This window comes from Pan troglodytes, chromosome 19, assembly GCF_028858775.2.
Source record: "Pan troglodytes isolate AG18354 chromosome 19, NHGRI_mPanTro3-v2.0_pri, whole genome shotgun sequence".
Classification (NCBI taxonomy): Eukaryota; Metazoa; Chordata; class Mammalia; order Primates; family Hominidae; genus Pan; species Pan troglodytes.
The window spans coordinates 29655711-29675077 of NC_072417.2; the positions used below are offsets into that span (position 1 = coordinate 29655711).

Sequence of the window (19367 nt, forward strand, 5' to 3'; positions counted from 1 at the left end):
AGTGAAGTTATTTGCCCACTCCAGGTCTCAGTTGTTGCATCTGTAATTATACACCCCCTTTATGACGGCACTTGAAAATCGATCAAAAAGGATTTCACTATAGAATCCTCAGGTTAATGATAGATTTGGAAACAGGAGATGAGAGAAAGGAGATTAATCATATCACCAACTGGTTTTTAACCAATCCCTATGGCAATTCTACCCAGCTTCCGGCTTTCAGTTTTAAACTCCTGTTATCGCCTTTGTGACCACACTCACTTTCCAACGATTACCATGGTGAAGACATTGGCTTGTGTAGGCTGCAGGTCCATCACCCCAGTCAGACTGGGCCATTTTTACATTAATATTTTTGGCAGGGGGCCCCTGAGGGGTGTTCTGGACTGATCGATGGGCTGGATGCAAATCTTAGAACTCATGGTTCTACAATCTTTGTGGAGACTTTTTGTCTGGCTTTTGGGCGGTAGGAAAAGCAGACAAGGAGGCCCTTGAGAGCAGGGTTGTTTCTCATTCATCCAGGTCCCAAGAGAGAGCCTGGAACGCAGAGCACGAGCAACCAGCGATCACCACTGACAGTGGGTTCGATTCGGCTCCGGCCCACTGGCGGACTTTCCCAAGCCCTGGGCCTCCCATGCTGGGATCAGGGCCTTCTCCTGCCCCCGGCTGAAATTACGGAGAGGGCAGGAGGGGCACTCTCCTCAGCATTTTTTTTGGGGGGGTAGGGGTAGCTGAGGGGAATATCCTCAGCATCCCCAGACCACGTCCCGTCTCTCAGATAAGGCTTTCCCTAGCACTGGGGGTACCTAGGCCTCTGGGCCACTGGAGAAGAAAAAGCTCCCAGTGGGGAAGGAAGAGGGGCTGTTTCTCCCTCATGTTGGCAACCCCAGCCTGGTTGTGTGGTCCCCATTTTCTGCCTCCTACCCTCTCCTCTTGCAAACATCCCCCCGACCATCTCCTGGGCTCTGGACCCAACCTCAGCTGTCCCCCTCGCCTTCCTTGAAACGTCTAGGTGCTGTGTGGGAGGGGCACAGCGCCAAGGCTTCATTAGAGCTAATGAAGCTCAGCTCTGCGATGCCAGTGCACAATAACAGTGCGCAGACAGCCTCCATTGCAGCCTGGGGCCTCCGCCCCCTCCTCCACCTCTCTTGGGGAGGAGCCCAGGGCCACACCTCCAGAAGAGGAAAGGGAGATTTATAAGAATCTTCCCAGGCCAGGCACGGTGGCTCACGCCTGTAATCCCAACACTTTGGAAGGCTGAGGCGGGCGGATCACCTGAGGTCAGGAGTTTGAGACCAGCCTGACCAACATGGTGAACGCCCATCTCTACTAAAAATACAAAAAAATTAGCCGGGCATGGTAGAGGGCGCCTGTAATCCCAACTACCCGGGAGGCAGAGGCAGGAGAATCTCTTGAACCCGGGAGAGGTTGCAGTGAGCCGAGATCGCGCCATTGCACTCCAGCCTGGGTGACAAAGCGAGACTCTGTCTCGAAAACAACAACAACAAAAAATTTTCCCCAGTACAGAGACTGCCATGAGGCCAAGGAGAGATCGGGTTCCAGGGCAAGAAGTACAAACAGCATCAGATTCGGGGGCAAGGTTCTCCCTTGGGCTGCCAAAGGCTCCCCTGTGCATTGCTCAGTCCAAAAGCCTGGGGTGCCCCTTTCTACTTGGACCTTGGGAACTCACCAGCAGGAACCACTCCTTCCTCTCCCTCTTTTCATGGAATCACCGCAGGTCAGAGCTGAAGGGACTCTGGGCACTTCTCTACAACCCTCTTATGACAACTGAACAACCTGAGGCCCCTTCCTCCTCCCACTTGGCATCCATCCTCTCAAGCAATCCTCCTGTCTCAGCCTCCCGAGTAGCTGAGACTACAGGTGTGAGCCACCATAGTCCCTACAGTTCCAACCACACAGGGCTGGCTTCCTTCCACTCTTGCTGGTCCCTTCCTCTCTGCTCTATCCCCTCGGCCTGTCCCTTCTCTAGGCCTCAGTTTCCCCATGAGGCAAATGGAGAGACAGGGAAGGAGGGTGGCCTCTGATATTCCTCCAGCTGAAGCAAAGGAAGATGTCCCCTCTCTGGGTAGCTTTCCTCCTCCTTCCGTCCCTTTTCAGGAACAATACAGAGTTCCTCCACCTTGAGCATAAGGGAGACTCTGTGGGGGAGGTGGGGGTGTCCCCTCCAGCCTCTCCTTCCAGCCTTCGGGGGCTCTCAGGAGCAGGAAAAGCTCTGGATTGCCCAGGTCCCCACCTCTCCCTCCTCCCAAGAGCTCTGAGTCTGGCGTCCACACCCGATTCTTTCCAAGCTCTCACACTTTTGGGGAAATTAAAAAGGAAGAAACAGCTGTTGATACAGGAGCACAGAGCCAGACAGAAGTCAGACAGGAGACAGAAACACTCTCGGGCCAGAATGAACTTGGCCCCTGCCTAGGTGCACCCCCACTTGGGGCTAAGGCCCCTTGCGTGGTTATCCTCCCACATGGCTCCCACGCGGTCTCCCAGCCCACCACATTCCTCCGGCCCACACACCTCCGACCAACCTCCACACCCCAAGAGGCCAAGGCCGGGTCTGTTTCTATCCCTCAGGCCTCGGCCCGTGGGTCTCAGTCATCCCCATGCCCCGCCCCATGCTGTCTCTCCTCCCAGGGATTCAGGCCGAGCTTTGAAAGGGTCACTTCAAAGAGGACCTGCCTTCCGAGGGCCTAGCCAGACCCAGGGCCAGCTCCTCGGCCAGATTCCCAGCGGTTGGGGACAAAGGCCCCACTGTTCCCCGACCCCCGGACGCCCCCAAATGCACTGGGCATAAGAAGTCTTTCTTTCCCCAGTTCCGCTCCTTACGGGCCCGGGCTCCTTGCCACTGGGAGTAGCCCTGGCTCCTCCTCCAGGAGAAGCTGGGGGGTTGGCGGGACAGGGAATTACTAGTTTCCCCACTGCCACCACCATACACCCAAACCCCTTGGGCACCCAGGATAATGACAAAATCCAGCCAGGCGCGGTGGCTCACGCTTGTAATCCCAGCACTTCGGGAGGCCAAGGCAAGTGGATCACCTGAGGTCAGGAGTTCGAGACCAGCCTGGCCAACATGCCAGCCAACATGCCGAAACCTTGTCTCTAAAAAAATAAAACAAATTAGCCAGGTGTAGTGGCACACCTGTAATCCCAGCAGCCCAGGAGACTGAGGCACGAGGATGATGACGCAACCCCGGGGCCAACCTCAGGACCAGTGGCCCAGGCTCCTCTCTGTCCCTCGGCCACCAAGCCCTTCCTGGGCCTAGAATACAATCCCACATTTTCCCACCTATCAGAACCATACCCACCCTTGCAGGCCTCCTCCAGGCAGCCTCTCAGGACTACCTATCCTCTGGGGAGCCTCACAGTCCAAACCATAGCAGCCAACCCCTGATGTTCCCAGAGGCTGGGGACATCTCTGCCTGCTCTCCTCAATGCCCCACAGTAGGAAGTAGGATTCACCTGCTCCTCTAATTTCCTATCATATAGTGCTGATCCCAAGGCAGGGCCCTTAAAGTTTCCTGTGCCAAGCCTTTGCTGAATTCTCTCTAGTGCACATCATTCTCCAGCCTGTGCTTGCCCAGACCTCATTGCACCTCCAGTGATGGGGGCCTCATTACCTCCAGAGGCAGGTCACTTTCTCTTTAGATTACTCTGACCATAAAGGTCAGTACTTTTTACTGAGGCAAAAGTGCATTGTTCTCATTTCTATCCATTGATTTTTTTTAATAATAGTTGCTACCAATAATTGAGATTACTAAATCTCAGCCACTTTACCAATACTACCTCATTCAGCCCTCTCTGTAATTTTGAGGGATTATTTCAGGGATAAGAAAACCAGCCAGGTGTGGTGGCTCACACCTGTAACCCCCGCACTTTGGGAGGCCAAAGTGGGAGGATCGCTTGAGTCCAGGAATTTTGAGACCAGTCTGGGCAACATGGCAAAACTCTGTCTCTATAAAAAATACAAAAATGGAAAAATTAGCTGGGCATGGTGGCATGCACCTGTAGTCTCAACTACTCAGGAGGCTGAGGAGGGAGGCTCACTTGATCCCAGGAGTTCAAGGCTGCAGTGTACCAAGCTCACACCACTGCACTTCAGCCTGAGCAACAGAACAAGACCCTGCCTCAAAAGAATAAAAGAAAACCGAGGCTAAAACAATGAAGTAACTTGTCCAAGGGCACACAGTGAACAAGGAGTACATCTAAAATTTGGACCTCAGCAGACTGAAGGCAGGCAGAGCTTTTTTGTTTGGTTTGGTTTGGTTTTTTGAGACAGGGTCTCATTATGTTGCCCAGGCTGGAGTGCAGTGGTGCAATCACAGCTCACTGCAGACTCGAACCCCCCAGCTCAAGTGATTTTCCCACTTCCACCACCCGAGTAGCTGGGACTACATGCCCAGCTAATTTTTTTTTTTTTAAGACTACATTTTGCTCTTGTCACTCAGGCTAGAATGCAATGGCGTGATCTTGGCTCACTGCAATCCCCTTCTCCCAGGTTCAAGCGATTCTCCTGCCTCAGGCTCCCAAGTAGCTGGGACTACAGGTGTGTGTCACTTCACCCAGCTAATTTTGTAATTTTAGTAGAGACAGTGTTTCACCATGTTGGCCAGGCTGGTCTCAAACTCCTGACCTCAGGTGATCCACCCGCCTTGGCCTCCCAAAGTGCTGGGATTACAGGTGTCAGCCACTGCTCCTGGCCCCAGCTAATTTTTAAATTTTTTCTGTAGGTATTGGGTCTCCTTGTGTCACCCAGGCTGGTCTCAAACTCCTGAGTCCAAGTGATCCTCCTACCTTGGCCTCCCAAAGTGCTGGGATTACAGGTGTGAGCCTCTGTGCCCAGCACCAACACCGTTTCTGTGAGAGGTGGAGAACTGATAGGTGGGACAGGCCCTGCCCCAAACCAGGCTGTCTAACCCTCTAACTTCAAAAAGACAGAATCTTCCACCACAAAGTGATGCATTGAGCTGAACATCTCAGGGCCAGAGAGATGAAAAATAAACAGGCCTCTTGATTCCAAACTTTAGTTTTTTTCCCACATGCTCTTTCCTTAGCACCGACCCCTCAGAACTCTGAGGGAACAAGAGATGGAGGGAGAGCCAAAGAGAAGCCGAACACTGGGGAAGCCCCTGGTGGCCCCTGCCATGCTTCGATGTGGGCGAGTGGACCTTCCCTTCCTCTCTAGGTTTGGCTCAGGCACTGTTGTGAGAAAACAAGGCTTGCTACACCTCCAAGCCGCCTTCCCAAGGCTCCAGCACCCCCACTTCCAAAGGGTTAGGCTACAGGAGTCTGTGGTTTTTGCATACACACTGTCCCATTAGTCATGAATTAATTCTTTTTTTTTTTTAATCTTTTAACTTTATGGCCAAGGTAATAGCATCATTCGTGAATTCAGTCATTTGGTCTACAAACATTCTCTGAGGACTTGCTGTGTGCCAGGCCCTGTGGACACCGAAACAAACATGACACCTCTGGGGCCCCTTGGAACAGGGTTAAGAACATGGTCAACTCTTCAGCTCTGCTACTTACTTGCTGTGTGGCCTTAGGAAGCCATGGTATCTCTTTGTGTCCATTTCTTTTTCTTTTCTTTTCTTTCTTTCTTTCTTTTTTTTTTTTTTTTTTTTTTTTTTTGAGACGGGGTTTCACTCTTGTCACCCAGGCTGGAGTGTAATGGCATGATCTCGGCTCACTGCAACCTCTGCTTCCCCAGTTCAGGCAATTCTCCTGTCTCAGCCTCCCATGTAGCTGGAAGTACAGGCACGAATCACCATGCCCAGCTAATTTTTTGTGTTTTTAGTAGAGACGGGGTTTCACCAAGTTGGCCAGGCTGATCTCAAACTCCTGACCTCAGGTGATCTGCCCGCCTCGGCCTCCCAAAGTGCTGGGATTACAGGTGTGAGCCACTGTACCCGGCCTGTGTCAGTTTCTTAATCTGTCAAGTGGGGTGATGGTAATATACCAACATAGTGGTAAGCACTATGGAAGAAGTTGCTATTATCATTTTTCTCGGCCTCAAATAACTCCTACCTGGTAGGGTAGACGGATATGAGATGGACCATCACAGTGTCAGGGGTAGAGCTGGGCATGGGGCGCCCTGGGAGGCCACAGGCGGGGCTGTTCCCTGGTTTGTACTTCACAAACATTTATGGAGAACTGCTCTGTGCCAGGCTCTGTGCTGGCCACTGGGGACACAGAGATGAACAGGATACATTGTCCACTCACCCCTGCTCCTCCCTGCCCTCCCCTCTCCCTCTTGGAGCCCAGTCCATGAACCCTGCACTGAGGGGGGCCACGAAGGACAGAACCAACCACAGAGGGAAAGGCATGGCCTGGGAGCTGGGAGTCAGAAGATGGGTCCTTGTCTGCCGAGGCTGAGGGACCTTGGGCACTCCCCAGTCTGTTTCCCCACTGTAGCGTAAGAGAGTTGGACACGATCACCCCTTTGGTCCTCACCCACTCTGACAGGTGGTAAATACACCCCAACCCAAAAGGGCTTTAAAATCTCCCCAAAGTCCAGCCCCAAGGCCATCTCAGCCTGATGTCCCACTGAGGCAGTGGGGGAGGAGACACCCGCCTGGCACAGATTGGTACTGCCCTGCTGACAAACTGGCACAATTTCACAAGAAACAGGGGGGCCTGGATCTGAAGGCGGGTTGTTTGAAGGGGGTGGAGGGTGCTAGGGGAAAGGCAGCACCAGCTCCCACAGGCCCTATTCATGTCTCTCTCCCGAGATGGTGAGAGCAGGATCATTAAAACCAGGCTTTGTCCAAATCCCTGACCAAGCCAATATCTCACCTTTGAACCCCTGCAGCCAACACAGCAGGGCTTCATGCCCCTTTGGAAGGAAAACACCAGTGAACTGAGCCCTGGCCAAGTGCTATGGGCTAGCATGGGGCAGGGTGGGAAAGATTGGAGGAGTAAAGAAATAGAACAAAAGACAAGCAACTAAGCTGCAATCCAGCCAGAAGCTGACCTTGATCTTGGGCTGTGTACAAAATGGACACGGATTTGGGGTGGGAGTGACAGCGGGACAGAGCAGGTCCTGAGAAGCCAGATAGTGAGGGTGAGAGCCAGACTCTAGAGCCAGACTGCCACATTCCTACCCTGGCTCCACAGTGCACTGGGGGTGTGATTTGGGCTGCAATATTGGCTGTCTGTGCCTCAGTGTCCTCAACTGTAAAATGGGGATAATAATGGTATCTACCTCTTAGTGGTATTGTGAGGATCAAATGAGGTAGTTTTTATAAATACTGGCCAGGAGTTTTTGCTGTCTGTGTCTTAACTATGAGCTATACTGTGAAAGCAACTCCCCTTCCTTAAAAACACATTTTTTGTTTCCAGGCACCAGTGCTCATTTGAATATATTTGCTGGAATATTTGATATCTCCAATGACCATCTCCAGTTTTCTACACTGGAATCCAACTTCACAAGAATCCACTTGACCCACTATACTGGAGGAAACTTCCCTGCGTGGCTAGCCTGGGATGCTGTGGGTCACAAGCCCCTCCCTAGAAGTTCTCCTGAGTATCTAACTGCAGTCCCTCACACTGTAACTTCTTCCACGCTGCTGCTTTGTAGTCTCTCTTTTAACCTTACACATCAAGAAGTCCTTCTGAGTATCCCTGCAATGTAGGATGAAGCAATCCACTACCCACTCCTGCACTGCTCTCCTCAGAACCAGCACCCTCCCTCACCCCCACTCCCATCCATGCCAAGAATGCTGCACTTCTTCCCCGTGAGCCAGGGTCAGCCCGAGGAGAGGGGCACAAGCACAGGGCCTCTTCCCCCCACCCAGTCCTTCTCTGCTTGGGCTGGGATCCACACAAGCCTGACCTATTCCCGTAGTCAGACACCTTCCTAACAGCTTTCCTCCCCAAGCTTCATCTTGTGCCCTGACTACCCTCAAGTGTCCTGGGTTCTTGCCTGGGCACTGTCACTACATAGGCTCAGACCCTCTCTGTGAAATGGGACACCAACACCTACCCTGCCCACTCCCATTCTTCCTGTTTATTATTATTGAGTCCTTTGAATCCAGTACTGAATGTAGAGGATTTACTGCTCCCATGGTTCCCAAGAAGAGGTCAGGTCCTCAGATGCAGGATCTTGGAATTCCCAGCCACCTTGGGGTGGACCCAACCACACTGTGGGCAAGTGGAAGAAGCCGCTGGGGCCGGGGGCCTTTGGGCTGCCTTTGGAGGCGAAATGACTGGTTATATAATCGAGATTCAAATCGCATGCCAATGAGCACATGGCAGTGAGAGCCGTCACTTTGGGGAATGGGTTCTGTTGCCCTGGCAGAGGGGAGAACCACATGGGATCAAAAGCCACTCACCCCCAGCTAGGCCGCAGGGTTGGGGTGGAGACAGAGAGGGGTGCAGGGGATAGAGATGAAGTATGTGTTGCTGGTGGGGGATTGAATCCAAGGGACTCATGCTTAATGACCTCCACCCCCACCCCCCGTCCATCCTGAATTTCAAGTTCATAATTAGGAAACATACTTTGGCTGAAGGGAGTCGGGGAGAGATGCAGATTGAGGGAGAACTGAACACCCATCCAGCAACCAAGGAACACACCAGTCTCCGAAAGAGTTGCAAGCACCAGATCCCACCTTCAACACTGCCGGGAAAGCTGGGAGGAGGGTCCCCAAGTCTTTCAGCCCTGTCTAAAGAGGAACAGGCCTCAGCCCAGGCCTTGACCTCAACCTGGACCCCGGGGAATTTCTTTTCCGAGCTCAGGGAAACTGTTGGCCTGACAGTGTTCAACCCTTCAACTTAGGAGCAGGGAGGCCTGCTGGGGTGCTCCTGCAGGGCGGGCAGCCAGGCTCAGAGGTAAGGGAATGGCCCTGATGGGGGGATGGGGCCGGGAGGCCCCTGCTGGCCCCTCCCCAGCCTCAGCAGCTGGCAGATGAAAGAACCCAGGCAGAGCAGCCCAGCGCTGAGTAATGCCCCTGGCACCCTGCGCTCTGACCCACCCACAGCCGGTCGGAGAGGGCAGAGGGGAGGGCAGCCTCGCCGGCAGAGCCCGGGGTCCTGGGCCTGTGTCTAGAACTTCCCCAGGATCCAGGAGGGCGGCGGAACCGCGCCTGGCAACCCGTCCCGCAGTCCGACCCGGCAGGGGGCGAGTGTGGCGCGGGGAGGGGGTGTCCGGACGCCTTAGTGGAGGACGTCCCGCTCCGGGAACCCCCTCCCCCACCCCTCTCCCTCCAGCTGTGCCGGGGCCTCGCCAACGGAAAACGAAAACTCGGGCAGAGGAAACGGCGGCAGGCGCCCCGCCTGAAAAACCCGAACAAAAGCCGCGGGCCTCCCGCCCCCGCTGCCCAGCCGCTGGGGGCCTGGCACCGCCACCTGGGTCTGTGCCCCCTGTCCTGACAGCCCCGTGCCCGTCCCGACCCCTTGCCTGCTTCCGTCCTTCCCACCCCTCTACCCCGGACAGCTCTTGCTCGGGCCCCCTCCCGGGCCTGCCACCAGCTGAAGCTCCCCGCAGCGGTGCCCGCGGTGCCCGCGCCCACCGTGCGCCCCAGGCTGTGCAGGGCCAGCGGGGTCGCAGCGACCCTGGCCTGGCAGCCCGCTCCCCAGCAGCTACCGGCCCCGCCCACTTCCCTGGCCCAGCACCCTCACCTGGGGGGGCCGGGGCTCCGGGCGGGGCGGGATCCCGACCAGGCAGAAGGCGACTCCATTCATCGGGTGGCAGCGGCGGCTCTGCGGCCGGGGCACGGCTGGGGGCGCCGGCAGGGACCCGGGAGGGGCGGGGCCGGGGGCGGGGCCGAGCGCGGTGTGGGCCCCCCCGGGGTCCGCCCCCTCGCCCCTCCCCCTTCCCACCACCCACCCCGCGCTCCCTTCGGGGTGCCCCGGCGGCCTCGCTCAAGGGCCACAGACCTGCAACCGGGCTGAGGCAGAGGCGAGCGCTGCCTGAGAGCTGGACGCCAGAGCCCAGCCTGGGGAAGAGAGGCGGTCTCCAGGAGACGCTTGCCCGGCCTCTAAGGGACCGGCCCAGATAGAGGGCCGTCCAGGCCCAGGAAAGAGGACAAGGGCACCGAACCCAGAACTAGCACGGGGACAGGGAGGGAGGGAGAGGGAAGCAAAGAGAAACAGTCAGCCAAAGATGGTCAGAAACAGAGATCCAGAGACCCAGAAAGCATGAGAAAGGCAGAGACAAGATAGAGACAGCGCAGAGAGAGGCAGAGAAAGTCAGAAACAAAGATGAGGAGACCCAGGATCAGAAAGGGGGGAAGACAGAAAAAGGCTTAGAGGCCTCCTTCCCTTTAGAGACCCCTAGACATTGAGACACAAGGGAAGATTTAGTGCAGGGGGTGGGGAGACGGGGTGCCCCTCAGTGTAGGGTAAGCCCCTCCCAGCCAGAGTCTCAGCCCAGGATCCCAGAGAGGAGGGGGAGTCGAGCATAGAAGAGAGGCTGGCAGGTGCCCCAGCCCTTCGGACCCCCACCCAGCCAGTCCTGGGGCTCAGGCCATGGGGCAGCCCACAGTCCTGCTCTGCAGTGAACAGCAGTGACAGCAGAGGCTCCCAGTCACCAGCACCCCACAGCCACCCTTCCTGGCTTCACTCTGAGCTGGGCCTAAAGAGATGCCCTGGTCCTGAGCCAGCTTCTTTCCTTGTCCCCCAGAAGGACCCCCTCCAGCCCATCCCCTGACAGTCCAGGGAGGGACAGTCCTTCTGTCTTTCTTTTCCTTTTTTTTTTTTTTTTTTTTTGGCAGGGTCTCACTCTGTCACCCATGCTGGAGTACAGTGGCACAATCTAGGCTCACTGAAACCTCTGCCCCCAGGTTCAAGTGATCCTCCCACCTCAGCCTCCTTGAGTAGCTGGGACTACAGGCCCATGCCACACCGCCCACCTAACTTTTGTATTTTGGTAGAGATGAGGTTTCACCAGGATGGCCAGGCTGGTCTCAAACTCCTGACCTCAAGTGATATTCGCCTGCCTCAGCCTCCCAAAGTGCTGGGATTATAGGCGTGAGCCACCATGCCTGGCCTTGTCCTTCATTATTAGAAAATAGCTAGAAAATTCCTTCTACTATCTAACTCCCATTCTTCCTGCTTCTTACTTCCTCCAGCTTATGCTTACCTCTTTCCCATGACTTTTTCAGTTTAAGGGGCTTCCATATTCCTTTTCCCAGATTATGTAGAAAAGAAGGCGGAGGATAAAATAGGACTTGGAGAGAGGAGGCAGTGAAAGCGGGAAGGCCAGCTCTGCCTGCTGGAGTCACCACCTTCCTTGGGCAAGGAGACCCCTGAGAGCCGAGCAGCCCCAAGACCTCCACCCCTTTAACCTTGATCAGGGTTGGGAACTCAGGTCTTAGAGGGGTTGGGGTGCCCCAGACAACAATTAGGCCATCCCTACTCCTGTGAACCTGAGGAATGAGATACTGACTGGGGTTTAGCTCATATGCTTCATTTAATGTATTTTAAATCCCCTGGCAGTCAAGAGAAAGGGATTCTGTTTCATAATAATGGAGGGGCAGTTAAATGACTCCTCTCCCTTCCTCATCCCTTTTTATCAAGGTCATGTGCAGCCAGAATTAGCCTCCTCCACTTCTGGAAAGTCCTTCCTGCTGTCTAACTGTAATCTGTCATACTGCCTGGATTTTTTTTTTTTTTTTTTTTTTGAGACGGAGTTTCACTCTTTTTGCCCAGGCTGGAGTGCAATGGTGCCATCTTGGCTCACTGCAACCTCTGCTTCCCAGATTCAAGCTATTCTTCTGCCTCAGCCTCCCAAGTAGCTGGGATTACAGGCGCCTACCACCACACCTGGCTAATTTTTTAATTTTTTGTATTTTTAGTAGAGACAGGGTTTCACCATGTTGGCCAGGACGGTCTCGATCTCTTGACCTCGTAATCCACCCTCCTCGGCCTCCTAAAGTGCTGGGATTACAGGCATGAGCCACCGTGCCTGGCCTACTGCTTGGATTTTCTTGCTTAACTTTCCACCAGGTCCCTGTTCCTGCCTCTTTCTGCCCTGTAGCTCCAATGGTCCAATGCTTGTTGCCACCTTGGCTCAGAGGTCCTTTCCTCCCAGGATAAAGGGTTGTCTCTGTGAGGGAGAAAGGTTGGCATCTGAAATCAGACTGAACTGAGGCCATGGGGGAGGAGGGAGGGTGGTGGCCGTGGGGTGCCCCTGGCTCACTTTTTCCAGAGCCTGATGCCCTCAGACCCCACAGGAGGGGGTGAGAGGAAATGAGCTCACACTGACCGGCAGGCGAATTCCTCCCTCCACAATGCACTGCACAGCCTCCCCCACCCGCTCCCACTTCCCAGAAAGTGTGGCTCTCTCCCCACCCTGCCGCCCTTCCCACCTCTTCCTGCACCTTGACCTGCACCCCCACCCTGTCCCAGCCCACCTCATCTATCTTCTCTAGCTGCTCTTCCTCCTCACCTTCCTCTCCATCCGGGCTCCCCTTCCTCTCTCGACACTCTGGGTCTCACTCCATGGATCCTGCCATCCGCCCCAGCACCCACTGTATTCCTGTACCCTATTTTTTTGGGGTTTGGAGCCATAGAGCCCAACATGGGGAGAGTCTCCCTGGTTGAGGACCCTCCTCATACTCCCCCTCTTTCCAAACTCCTTCCCCAGCCCAATCACCATCCTTCATTCACAAGGTCTACTATGTGAGGGGGTAGAGGAGAGGAGGGGGTGGGGTAGGTTGGCCCTGGGAATACAGAGGTGAGGCCTAGATCCTTCCCTTGAGGGGCTTGGGTCTCCTCCAATTGTGACTCTATAAAGAACTCCCGGCACAGGAGCACATTCAGCTGGAGAAGCAGAGGAGGCTTCCCCAGGAGGTGCCTTGAGCTTCTTGGGCTTCCTGGATGGGGCAGGGGAGAGTGGGAATAGGGAAAAAGGCACTCCAGGGAGAGTGATGCTCAGGGCGAACCAGGGAGGCAGGAGAGAGAGCAGGCTCCGGCATCGGCATCGTGGCTGGAGCCAAGTGGAGGGTGCCTATGGGCAGGAAGCATGGAGGGATGAGGAAGGAAACACAGGCGGGGGTGTGATGCTGGAGGGGCTGCCCAGAGGCGCTTCCGTGCTAGCCTGGTTTGGGGCAGGGAGCTGAAGCAGCGATGTGCCATGGCCACCGTGGCACATAACGGGAACAGGAATGGAGGGCGGCAAGCAAAGTGATTCTGGGAGAAAGGTACCAAAGCAAGGGGCAGGGGCAACAAACAACAGAGGCTCTAGGATTTGGTGAGCAGGAGGAAGGAAATGGAAGAGTGCAGGGCAAGGCCAAGGCCTGGAATATCAGGTTGTCTAGGGTGTTCACAGAGAGAGGGGACAAGCCAGGCACGAAGTCCTTTGTATGTGAGATCCCAGTTAAGCCTCACAAAGGCCTGTGAAATAGATCTCAATCCTCATTCTATGGATAAGGAAAATGAGGCCCAGAGAACTCAAGTATCTTACCCAAGGCCACACAGGATTTGAACCCAGGCATTTGGGCTCCAGGGTCTATACACTTAACCCGCAGGCTGTGAGGCTGGTGGAATGGTGACAGGCTGCTTAAACCGTGGGTCCATCTTCTGAAAGAGAGGCTTGAGCTAGAGACTCTGGTAGTCCCTGAGACCAGGGGTGTGGTTCAGATTCTCCAGGGAGAGTGAAGAGTGAGAGGAACCCTGGCTTGGGGGTAGGCAGAGAAGGAGGCAACAAGGACTGGGAGGAAGCAGGCAGCCAGAGAAGGTGGCACTGTGTGGGGCAGAGATAACAGCCTCGGGGGCCAGTGGGTGTGGGGGTCAGACTGTGCAGGGAGGAGGGGCCCCAGGGAGGAGGTAGTCGAATCTGCCCACTGAGCATTAACAGGAAGGGACAGGCGACAGGCGGGCAGCACAGGTGGGTGTGGACAAGGCAGGTGTCTGTTTGGGTGGGGAAGACTTCAGCAGGCTGTTGGGTTGAGGAGCAGGTGCCAAGGAGAGACAGCCGGAGGGGACGCAAGGAGGGCGTGATGAGCGGACTGGAGGAAAAAGTATCTGGAGAGTGGGGCTCCAGAGGAGGAACCCAGGTTTATGATGTCCTCAAAGGAGCACTGAATCAAGAATCTGAAGACCTGGGTTCAAATTCGTGCTGCACCCTCCCTGCCCCCCAGCCCCCAGTAGCTGTATGACTTTTGAGAACAAGTACATTCTCAGAACCTCAGTTTCACCCTCTGTAAGATGAAAACGATAAGGCCTTCTCGGCCTGCCTCTGACTTGAGGCTCACATTTGACAAAGAATCTGAAAAACTGTGAGCTGAAAAGGAAAAACCATAATGTATGAAAGGTGGGTTATGGGGCACGGGCACCTACACCTGGCCCCAGCTCAGGCCCTTCCACCAAAGGAGAAAGAGCATCCCCTGGTGGAGAAGGATGGCAGGGCAGGACTAAAGGGGACAGCGGTTCTTGCACTTTTATGGCTTCAGCCCCCAGTTCCTCTACTTGTCCCCCACAGGCAACACCCCCACCACAGTTTGTATCTCCAAAGCGAGAGATTAATCAAGTCAAAAGACATTTATTGGCCAGGCGCGGTGGCTCACATCTGTAATCCCAGCACTCTGGGAGGCTGAGGAGGGCAGATCACTTGAGGTCAGGAGTTCGAGACCAGCCTGGCCAACATGGTGAAATCCCATCTCTACTAAAAATACAAAAACTTAGCCGGGCGTGGTGGTGTGCGCCTGTAATCCCAGCTACTCAGGAGGCTGAGGCAGGAGAATCGCTTGAACTGGGGAGATGGAGGTTACAGTGAGCTGCGATCATGCCACTGCACTCTTGCCTGGGCGATAGAATGAGACTCTGTTTCAAAAAAAAAACAAAAAGCAAAACAAAAAATTAGCCAGGCATGGTGGCACGTGCCTGTAGTCTCAGCTACTTGGGAGGCTGAAGCAGGAGAATCGCTTGAACCCAGGAGTCAGAGGCTGCAGTGAGCCGAGATCATGCCGCGGCACTCTAGCCTGGGTGACAGAGCAGAACATCGTCTCAAAAAAAAAAAAAAATTATTGAGCACCTAGTACATGCAAACTGCTGTGTTGGGTGGTAGGGAGGAAACCGTCCCCATATTCCACGGAGGGCAACAAACACAGCAAAGGGTGCCTGGGATGGTGCTGAGATCGTGGTGCAAGCACAATGTTGAGCAAAACAAGAAGGAGCCTCCAGTGACTAGGGGAGGAAGAAGGGGTCTTGGGAGGCAGGCAGGGTTTGTCCCAGACCTCAAAGCCCTCTACTAGCAAATGTCAGAGAAAGGAGGGAGAGGGTGGGGCACAGGCGCTGGCCACAGCCCCAGACATCCCATAGAGTGAACCTCACTGAGCATATTTAATGATGGAGGGTGGGGCAATGGTCCACTCAAGATGATGCCAGTTCCCACTCATCCCTGGTGTCAGGTCTCCCAGGAATCCTGTGAGAAGAATCCCACCTGAACACCCCTTGGGGAGGGAGGCTGAAGACCCATGGCCAGGCTGGGGCCAAAGAGCTCTGGTAATCTGCCAAGCAGCTGGCGCCTACGCAGAAAACCTCTGGACAGCTGGCTACGGCGGGAGCGAGAGGCTGCATCTTGTCTGAGCTGGCAGCAGGGTAAGCTGGCAGCAGGGTAAGCAAGCCACACCCAGCGAGGCCCCATGTCAGGTCAGGAGGTGGCCGACAGAAAATCCACCCCTGCCACTCCGAACTGGCCATCTTTAGGGAAACTACGTTTGGGAAACCCAGCCCAGCAGGCTTTTCACTGTGTGACACCCTGTCAGGGAAGGCCGGTGGCACGGACCGTGTGTATGAGTGAGTGTGCGCGAGGCTCAAAGATGCCTTACAAAAACCATGCCGTCACTCAGCAGGGGCTTGCAAACACCAAGACGGAGAGGAAAGGAATTAAAATACGTTGAGCACCCACTATGTGCCAAGCTCTTTATAAACATTATTTCATTTAGTCCCCATGACAACACTGTAAGGTGGGTATTATTAGCCCTGCTATGTAAATGAGGAAACAGACACAGAGAGGCTAAGTAGCTTGTCCAAGATCTCCCAGCTAGGATTCAGGATTCTAGCCGAAGTCTGATGTTGCTCTTTCTATCGAATGATCCCTCTGGGAGGGGTCAGGCCAGGGAGTTCATTCCAGCTCAGGATGCTAAATTCTACAGTTCTACATAGGGCTTTTCAATTCTTCCTGCTTCTGTTCCAGGCTCCCAGCCCCTGCCCAGCCCCACCTGGTCCCCACACATCACTGCACATGGGACCCATCCTCCTCCCTGTCTCCATTTTGCCCTTCTGGAAGGGAAGAAGGAGAGGAGCAAAGAGGAAAGAAGGGGAACATAGAGGAAGGGAAGAGAGAGGAAGCGAAGGGGAAGGGATTAGAGAGGAGGCTCCCACCTCCCCATCGAAGCTCTGGAAATCCCCCTGCAGCTGCTCCCCTCTCCTCTGTCTGGCCCTGAGCCAGCCCTGGGTGGGAGTGTTGGGAGTCAGATGAGGAGGAAAGAGGGGCGGGACTGACCACAGTGGGGCAAGCCCCTCAGTCCTGGCATTCACCCCACCCAGCAGTTCCAGCCCCCGTGAGAGATTCCAGGCATGCTCCCCTTTAAGGAAGCCCTCCATGCCAAAATCCACACATACCAAACAGACACATCGGCGGCTCACGCACTATAAAAGGATTCTTTGCTTTACAAGAGGGCTCAGCACATGGGAAACTTAAAATAGGAGCTTCCCCTGGTGCAATGAAAGAAGCTCTGATTTCAGACGCACTCCATACACACCACGCTTCCGGTGCATCCAGAAAGCCGGGCGTTAACCACATCAGCCTAAGCACCTCGGAGAGTGTGCCGATCATCAGAGTCCATGTCTGTGGGGAGGGACCTCACAGTCCAGGGGACAGGCTGAGCTGCTGTGCTTGGCAGAGGTGTCCTAGGACATCCAGAAAGGACCAAGAAGCCACCACTTGGCATAGCTGGCAGAGATTTCACAGCAGCCCAGACAGGATGAATGTCCAAGGCTTCCCAATGATTCTGTAATGGAGCCAAGGGCAGAAGCCCAATGTCCTGACTCCCCTTGATGTTTCTCCTCCCAGGGGAGGGTACAGGGGAGCAGGCTGTGGTCTGTCCTCTGGGAAAGGGGAAGCGGCTGATCCCTAGAACAGTTACGGAGGGCTGATGAAGGCCAATGATGGGCAGATGGGCTACTTGGAGGAACAACTCAGGCTGAGCTGCAGGCCCAGTGAGATGCATTTAGGATTCTCTAGACACGAAGTAGTAGTGGCCCCTAGCCCTGCCCCTCTTTTTAAAAAAAATCCAGGTGAAATTCACGTAACGTAAAATTAGCCATTTTACAGTGAGCAATTCAGTGGCATTTACTACTCTTCCCTCCCTCCCCGCCCTACCACTATTTTTGTGTTCAGTCAGTAATGACAATAGCAGCCAGGCCTGGTGCTCTGGGGAGCTGCCATTGGCCATTTAAATTAATGCCCAAGATGCCAAACAGGCCTGGAAACTGGACCAGCCACAGCCCCGCCCCAGACTCACACCCAGCCCAGGGAGGATGCCCAGAGCACTTTATGCCTCCCAGTGCCCCTCTCCAACCCCCCAGAACTTAGGGTCACCCCTTCCACAGACTCCACCTCCCCCAACTCCTCACCCTCCACTCCTCCTCACCCCTCTCCTCACCACCATCACAGGCCACCCACAAGCCCTCTGCCAGAGTGATAGGGGGCCTGTGCTCAGCCTGGAGGGGAGGGTCTCAGAGCCAGGGCCCCCAGCCACTGCTTTAGGCAGAACAGCCCCAAAGAGCTTGGGCCAGGAAAAGAAGGGAGTTAGGACGGCTGAGCACTGAAAGGTGTGTCCCAAATAGAAAACCTATCCCGCCTCTCCAGACCCCACCTGAGACCTCACCCCAAGTGGGGGTTGGGAAGGGAGTAAGGCAACCCCTGGAGCAGCCCCCTCGCTCTGCCCCCCATCAGGCTGCTGGCTTCTCTTAGATCAGGGGGCTGCAAGTCAGGATACAGCCCCTTGCTCACTGAAGGGGACTGGTCCAGCCTGTCTGGGATTTGCTGAGCTCCGTGCAGGGAATGAGAATTCTGACCAGAGGGGGTCTTCATCCCCGCCCACTGAGCCCAGCCCACACTCAGTGTATTCTGATGGAGCCTGTGTGAAAGGAAGGCAGCACCCCCCTCCCAAAACCTGGCTGGGGCTGCAGCTCTGCCTTTGGGGTGCATTTGGAGAAAGCCTCTTAGCCCACCCCATCTTTTCACTGACATGAAATGGTGGCAGCAGCTGCTGCAGCTGCTGTGACTGGGAAAGGAGGGGAGCCGGGCTGGAAGAAACCCCTTGATGTGTAGGGGGAGGGGACCGGCGTATCTTGAGGTCCCACCAGGAGGGACTGGGGGTCAACGAACCAGTAGTCATATGGCACAGAGCCCACCCACTCCTTCATTCTGCAGAGTCTGTAGCCTCCTTGGACCTGGGTTCAGGGAGCAGGGGCTGTACCCTTACCAAGTGGGGATGGGGGTTTCTCCGTGTGGGTGATCTCTTTCTGGAAAGGGGGTGGGGAGAGAGGTGCCCTCTGCACACGCCTCCCTGGGTGTCAGTGATAGGCGAGTACTCGTGTGTGTGTGTGTGTGTGTGTGAGCTCTGTGTCACATCAGTCCCATCCCTCCCCCAGAGCCCCCGCTCCGCCGGGAGCTCCAATGCCCCAACCCCTCCCTCGGTGGCGGCCCTCGGCGCTCGGCGCGCCCACCTCGCCGGGTCACAACGCCCGCAGCTCTCTCTCCCCTCTCGGCCGCGCACCCACGCCCGGCGCCCGCTCACCTGCTCCATGCTGGGCCCTGCTATGCCGTCCTCGCCGCGCCGGCCCCGGGGGGCGCAGGGGGAGGCGGCCCCTCCATGCGCCCTGTCCGGGCAGCTGCACCCGGCGACCGCCAAGCGCAAGTAGCGGCTGGTGTCAGCGCTCGAGCCCCCTCCCCGCCCCGCCCCGCCCCGCCGGCCCCGCCCCTCCGCCCGCCCCCTCCCCTCCTCACCCCGCCCGGCCCGTGGCAGCACCGCGCACCGGCGAGCACACGCGCTCACACGCAACCGCACAATCGCACGCACGCACGTGGGGGCACACACACTCGAACACACACACAACGCGCACCCGACCCTCGCACATCCCTGGCTAGCCCGCTCCGGCACCCCTGTTCTGCCCGTCCTGGGGGCGCTGCTAGGGGAGAGGAGACCCCTGCAAGCGAAGCCGCTTTCCTCATTCCTGAGGCTCATCGGAGTCGGAAGGACCCTACTCTCATGCTACAGGGGCCAGAGAGTGGCTTGCCAGCGGTCTCACCGCACCTTGGCAACAGAGCTGATCCCAGTTGATCCCAGACCAACTGCCTCCCAAGCTGACGACCCGCTGCAGGGGGTGACTGACAGCAGGCCAGAGACACC

General features: G+C 55.8%; 1 protein-coding gene across 6 annotated transcripts in view; it reads right to left on the reverse strand.

The window, feature by feature from the left end:
• The window catches only part of ARHGAP23 (Rho GTPase activating protein 23), a 94261-nt gene extending 75383 nt beyond the window's left edge, over positions 1-18878 (reverse strand). For 5 of the 6 annotated variants that reach the window (XM_054671616.1, XM_054671614.1, XM_054671612.1 and 2 more), the window contains exon 1: positions 9625-9730. In XM_054671616.1, coding sequence (XP_054527591.1) covers positions 9625-9687 — 63 coding nt within the window. In that variant the 5' untranslated portion in view covers positions 9688-9730. Of the gene's footprint in view, positions 1-9624; positions 9731-18755 lie in introns of those variants that run through there. The other variant, XM_054671613.2, reaches the window with a different exon arrangement.
• Positions 18879-19367: the final 489 nt, after the last annotated feature.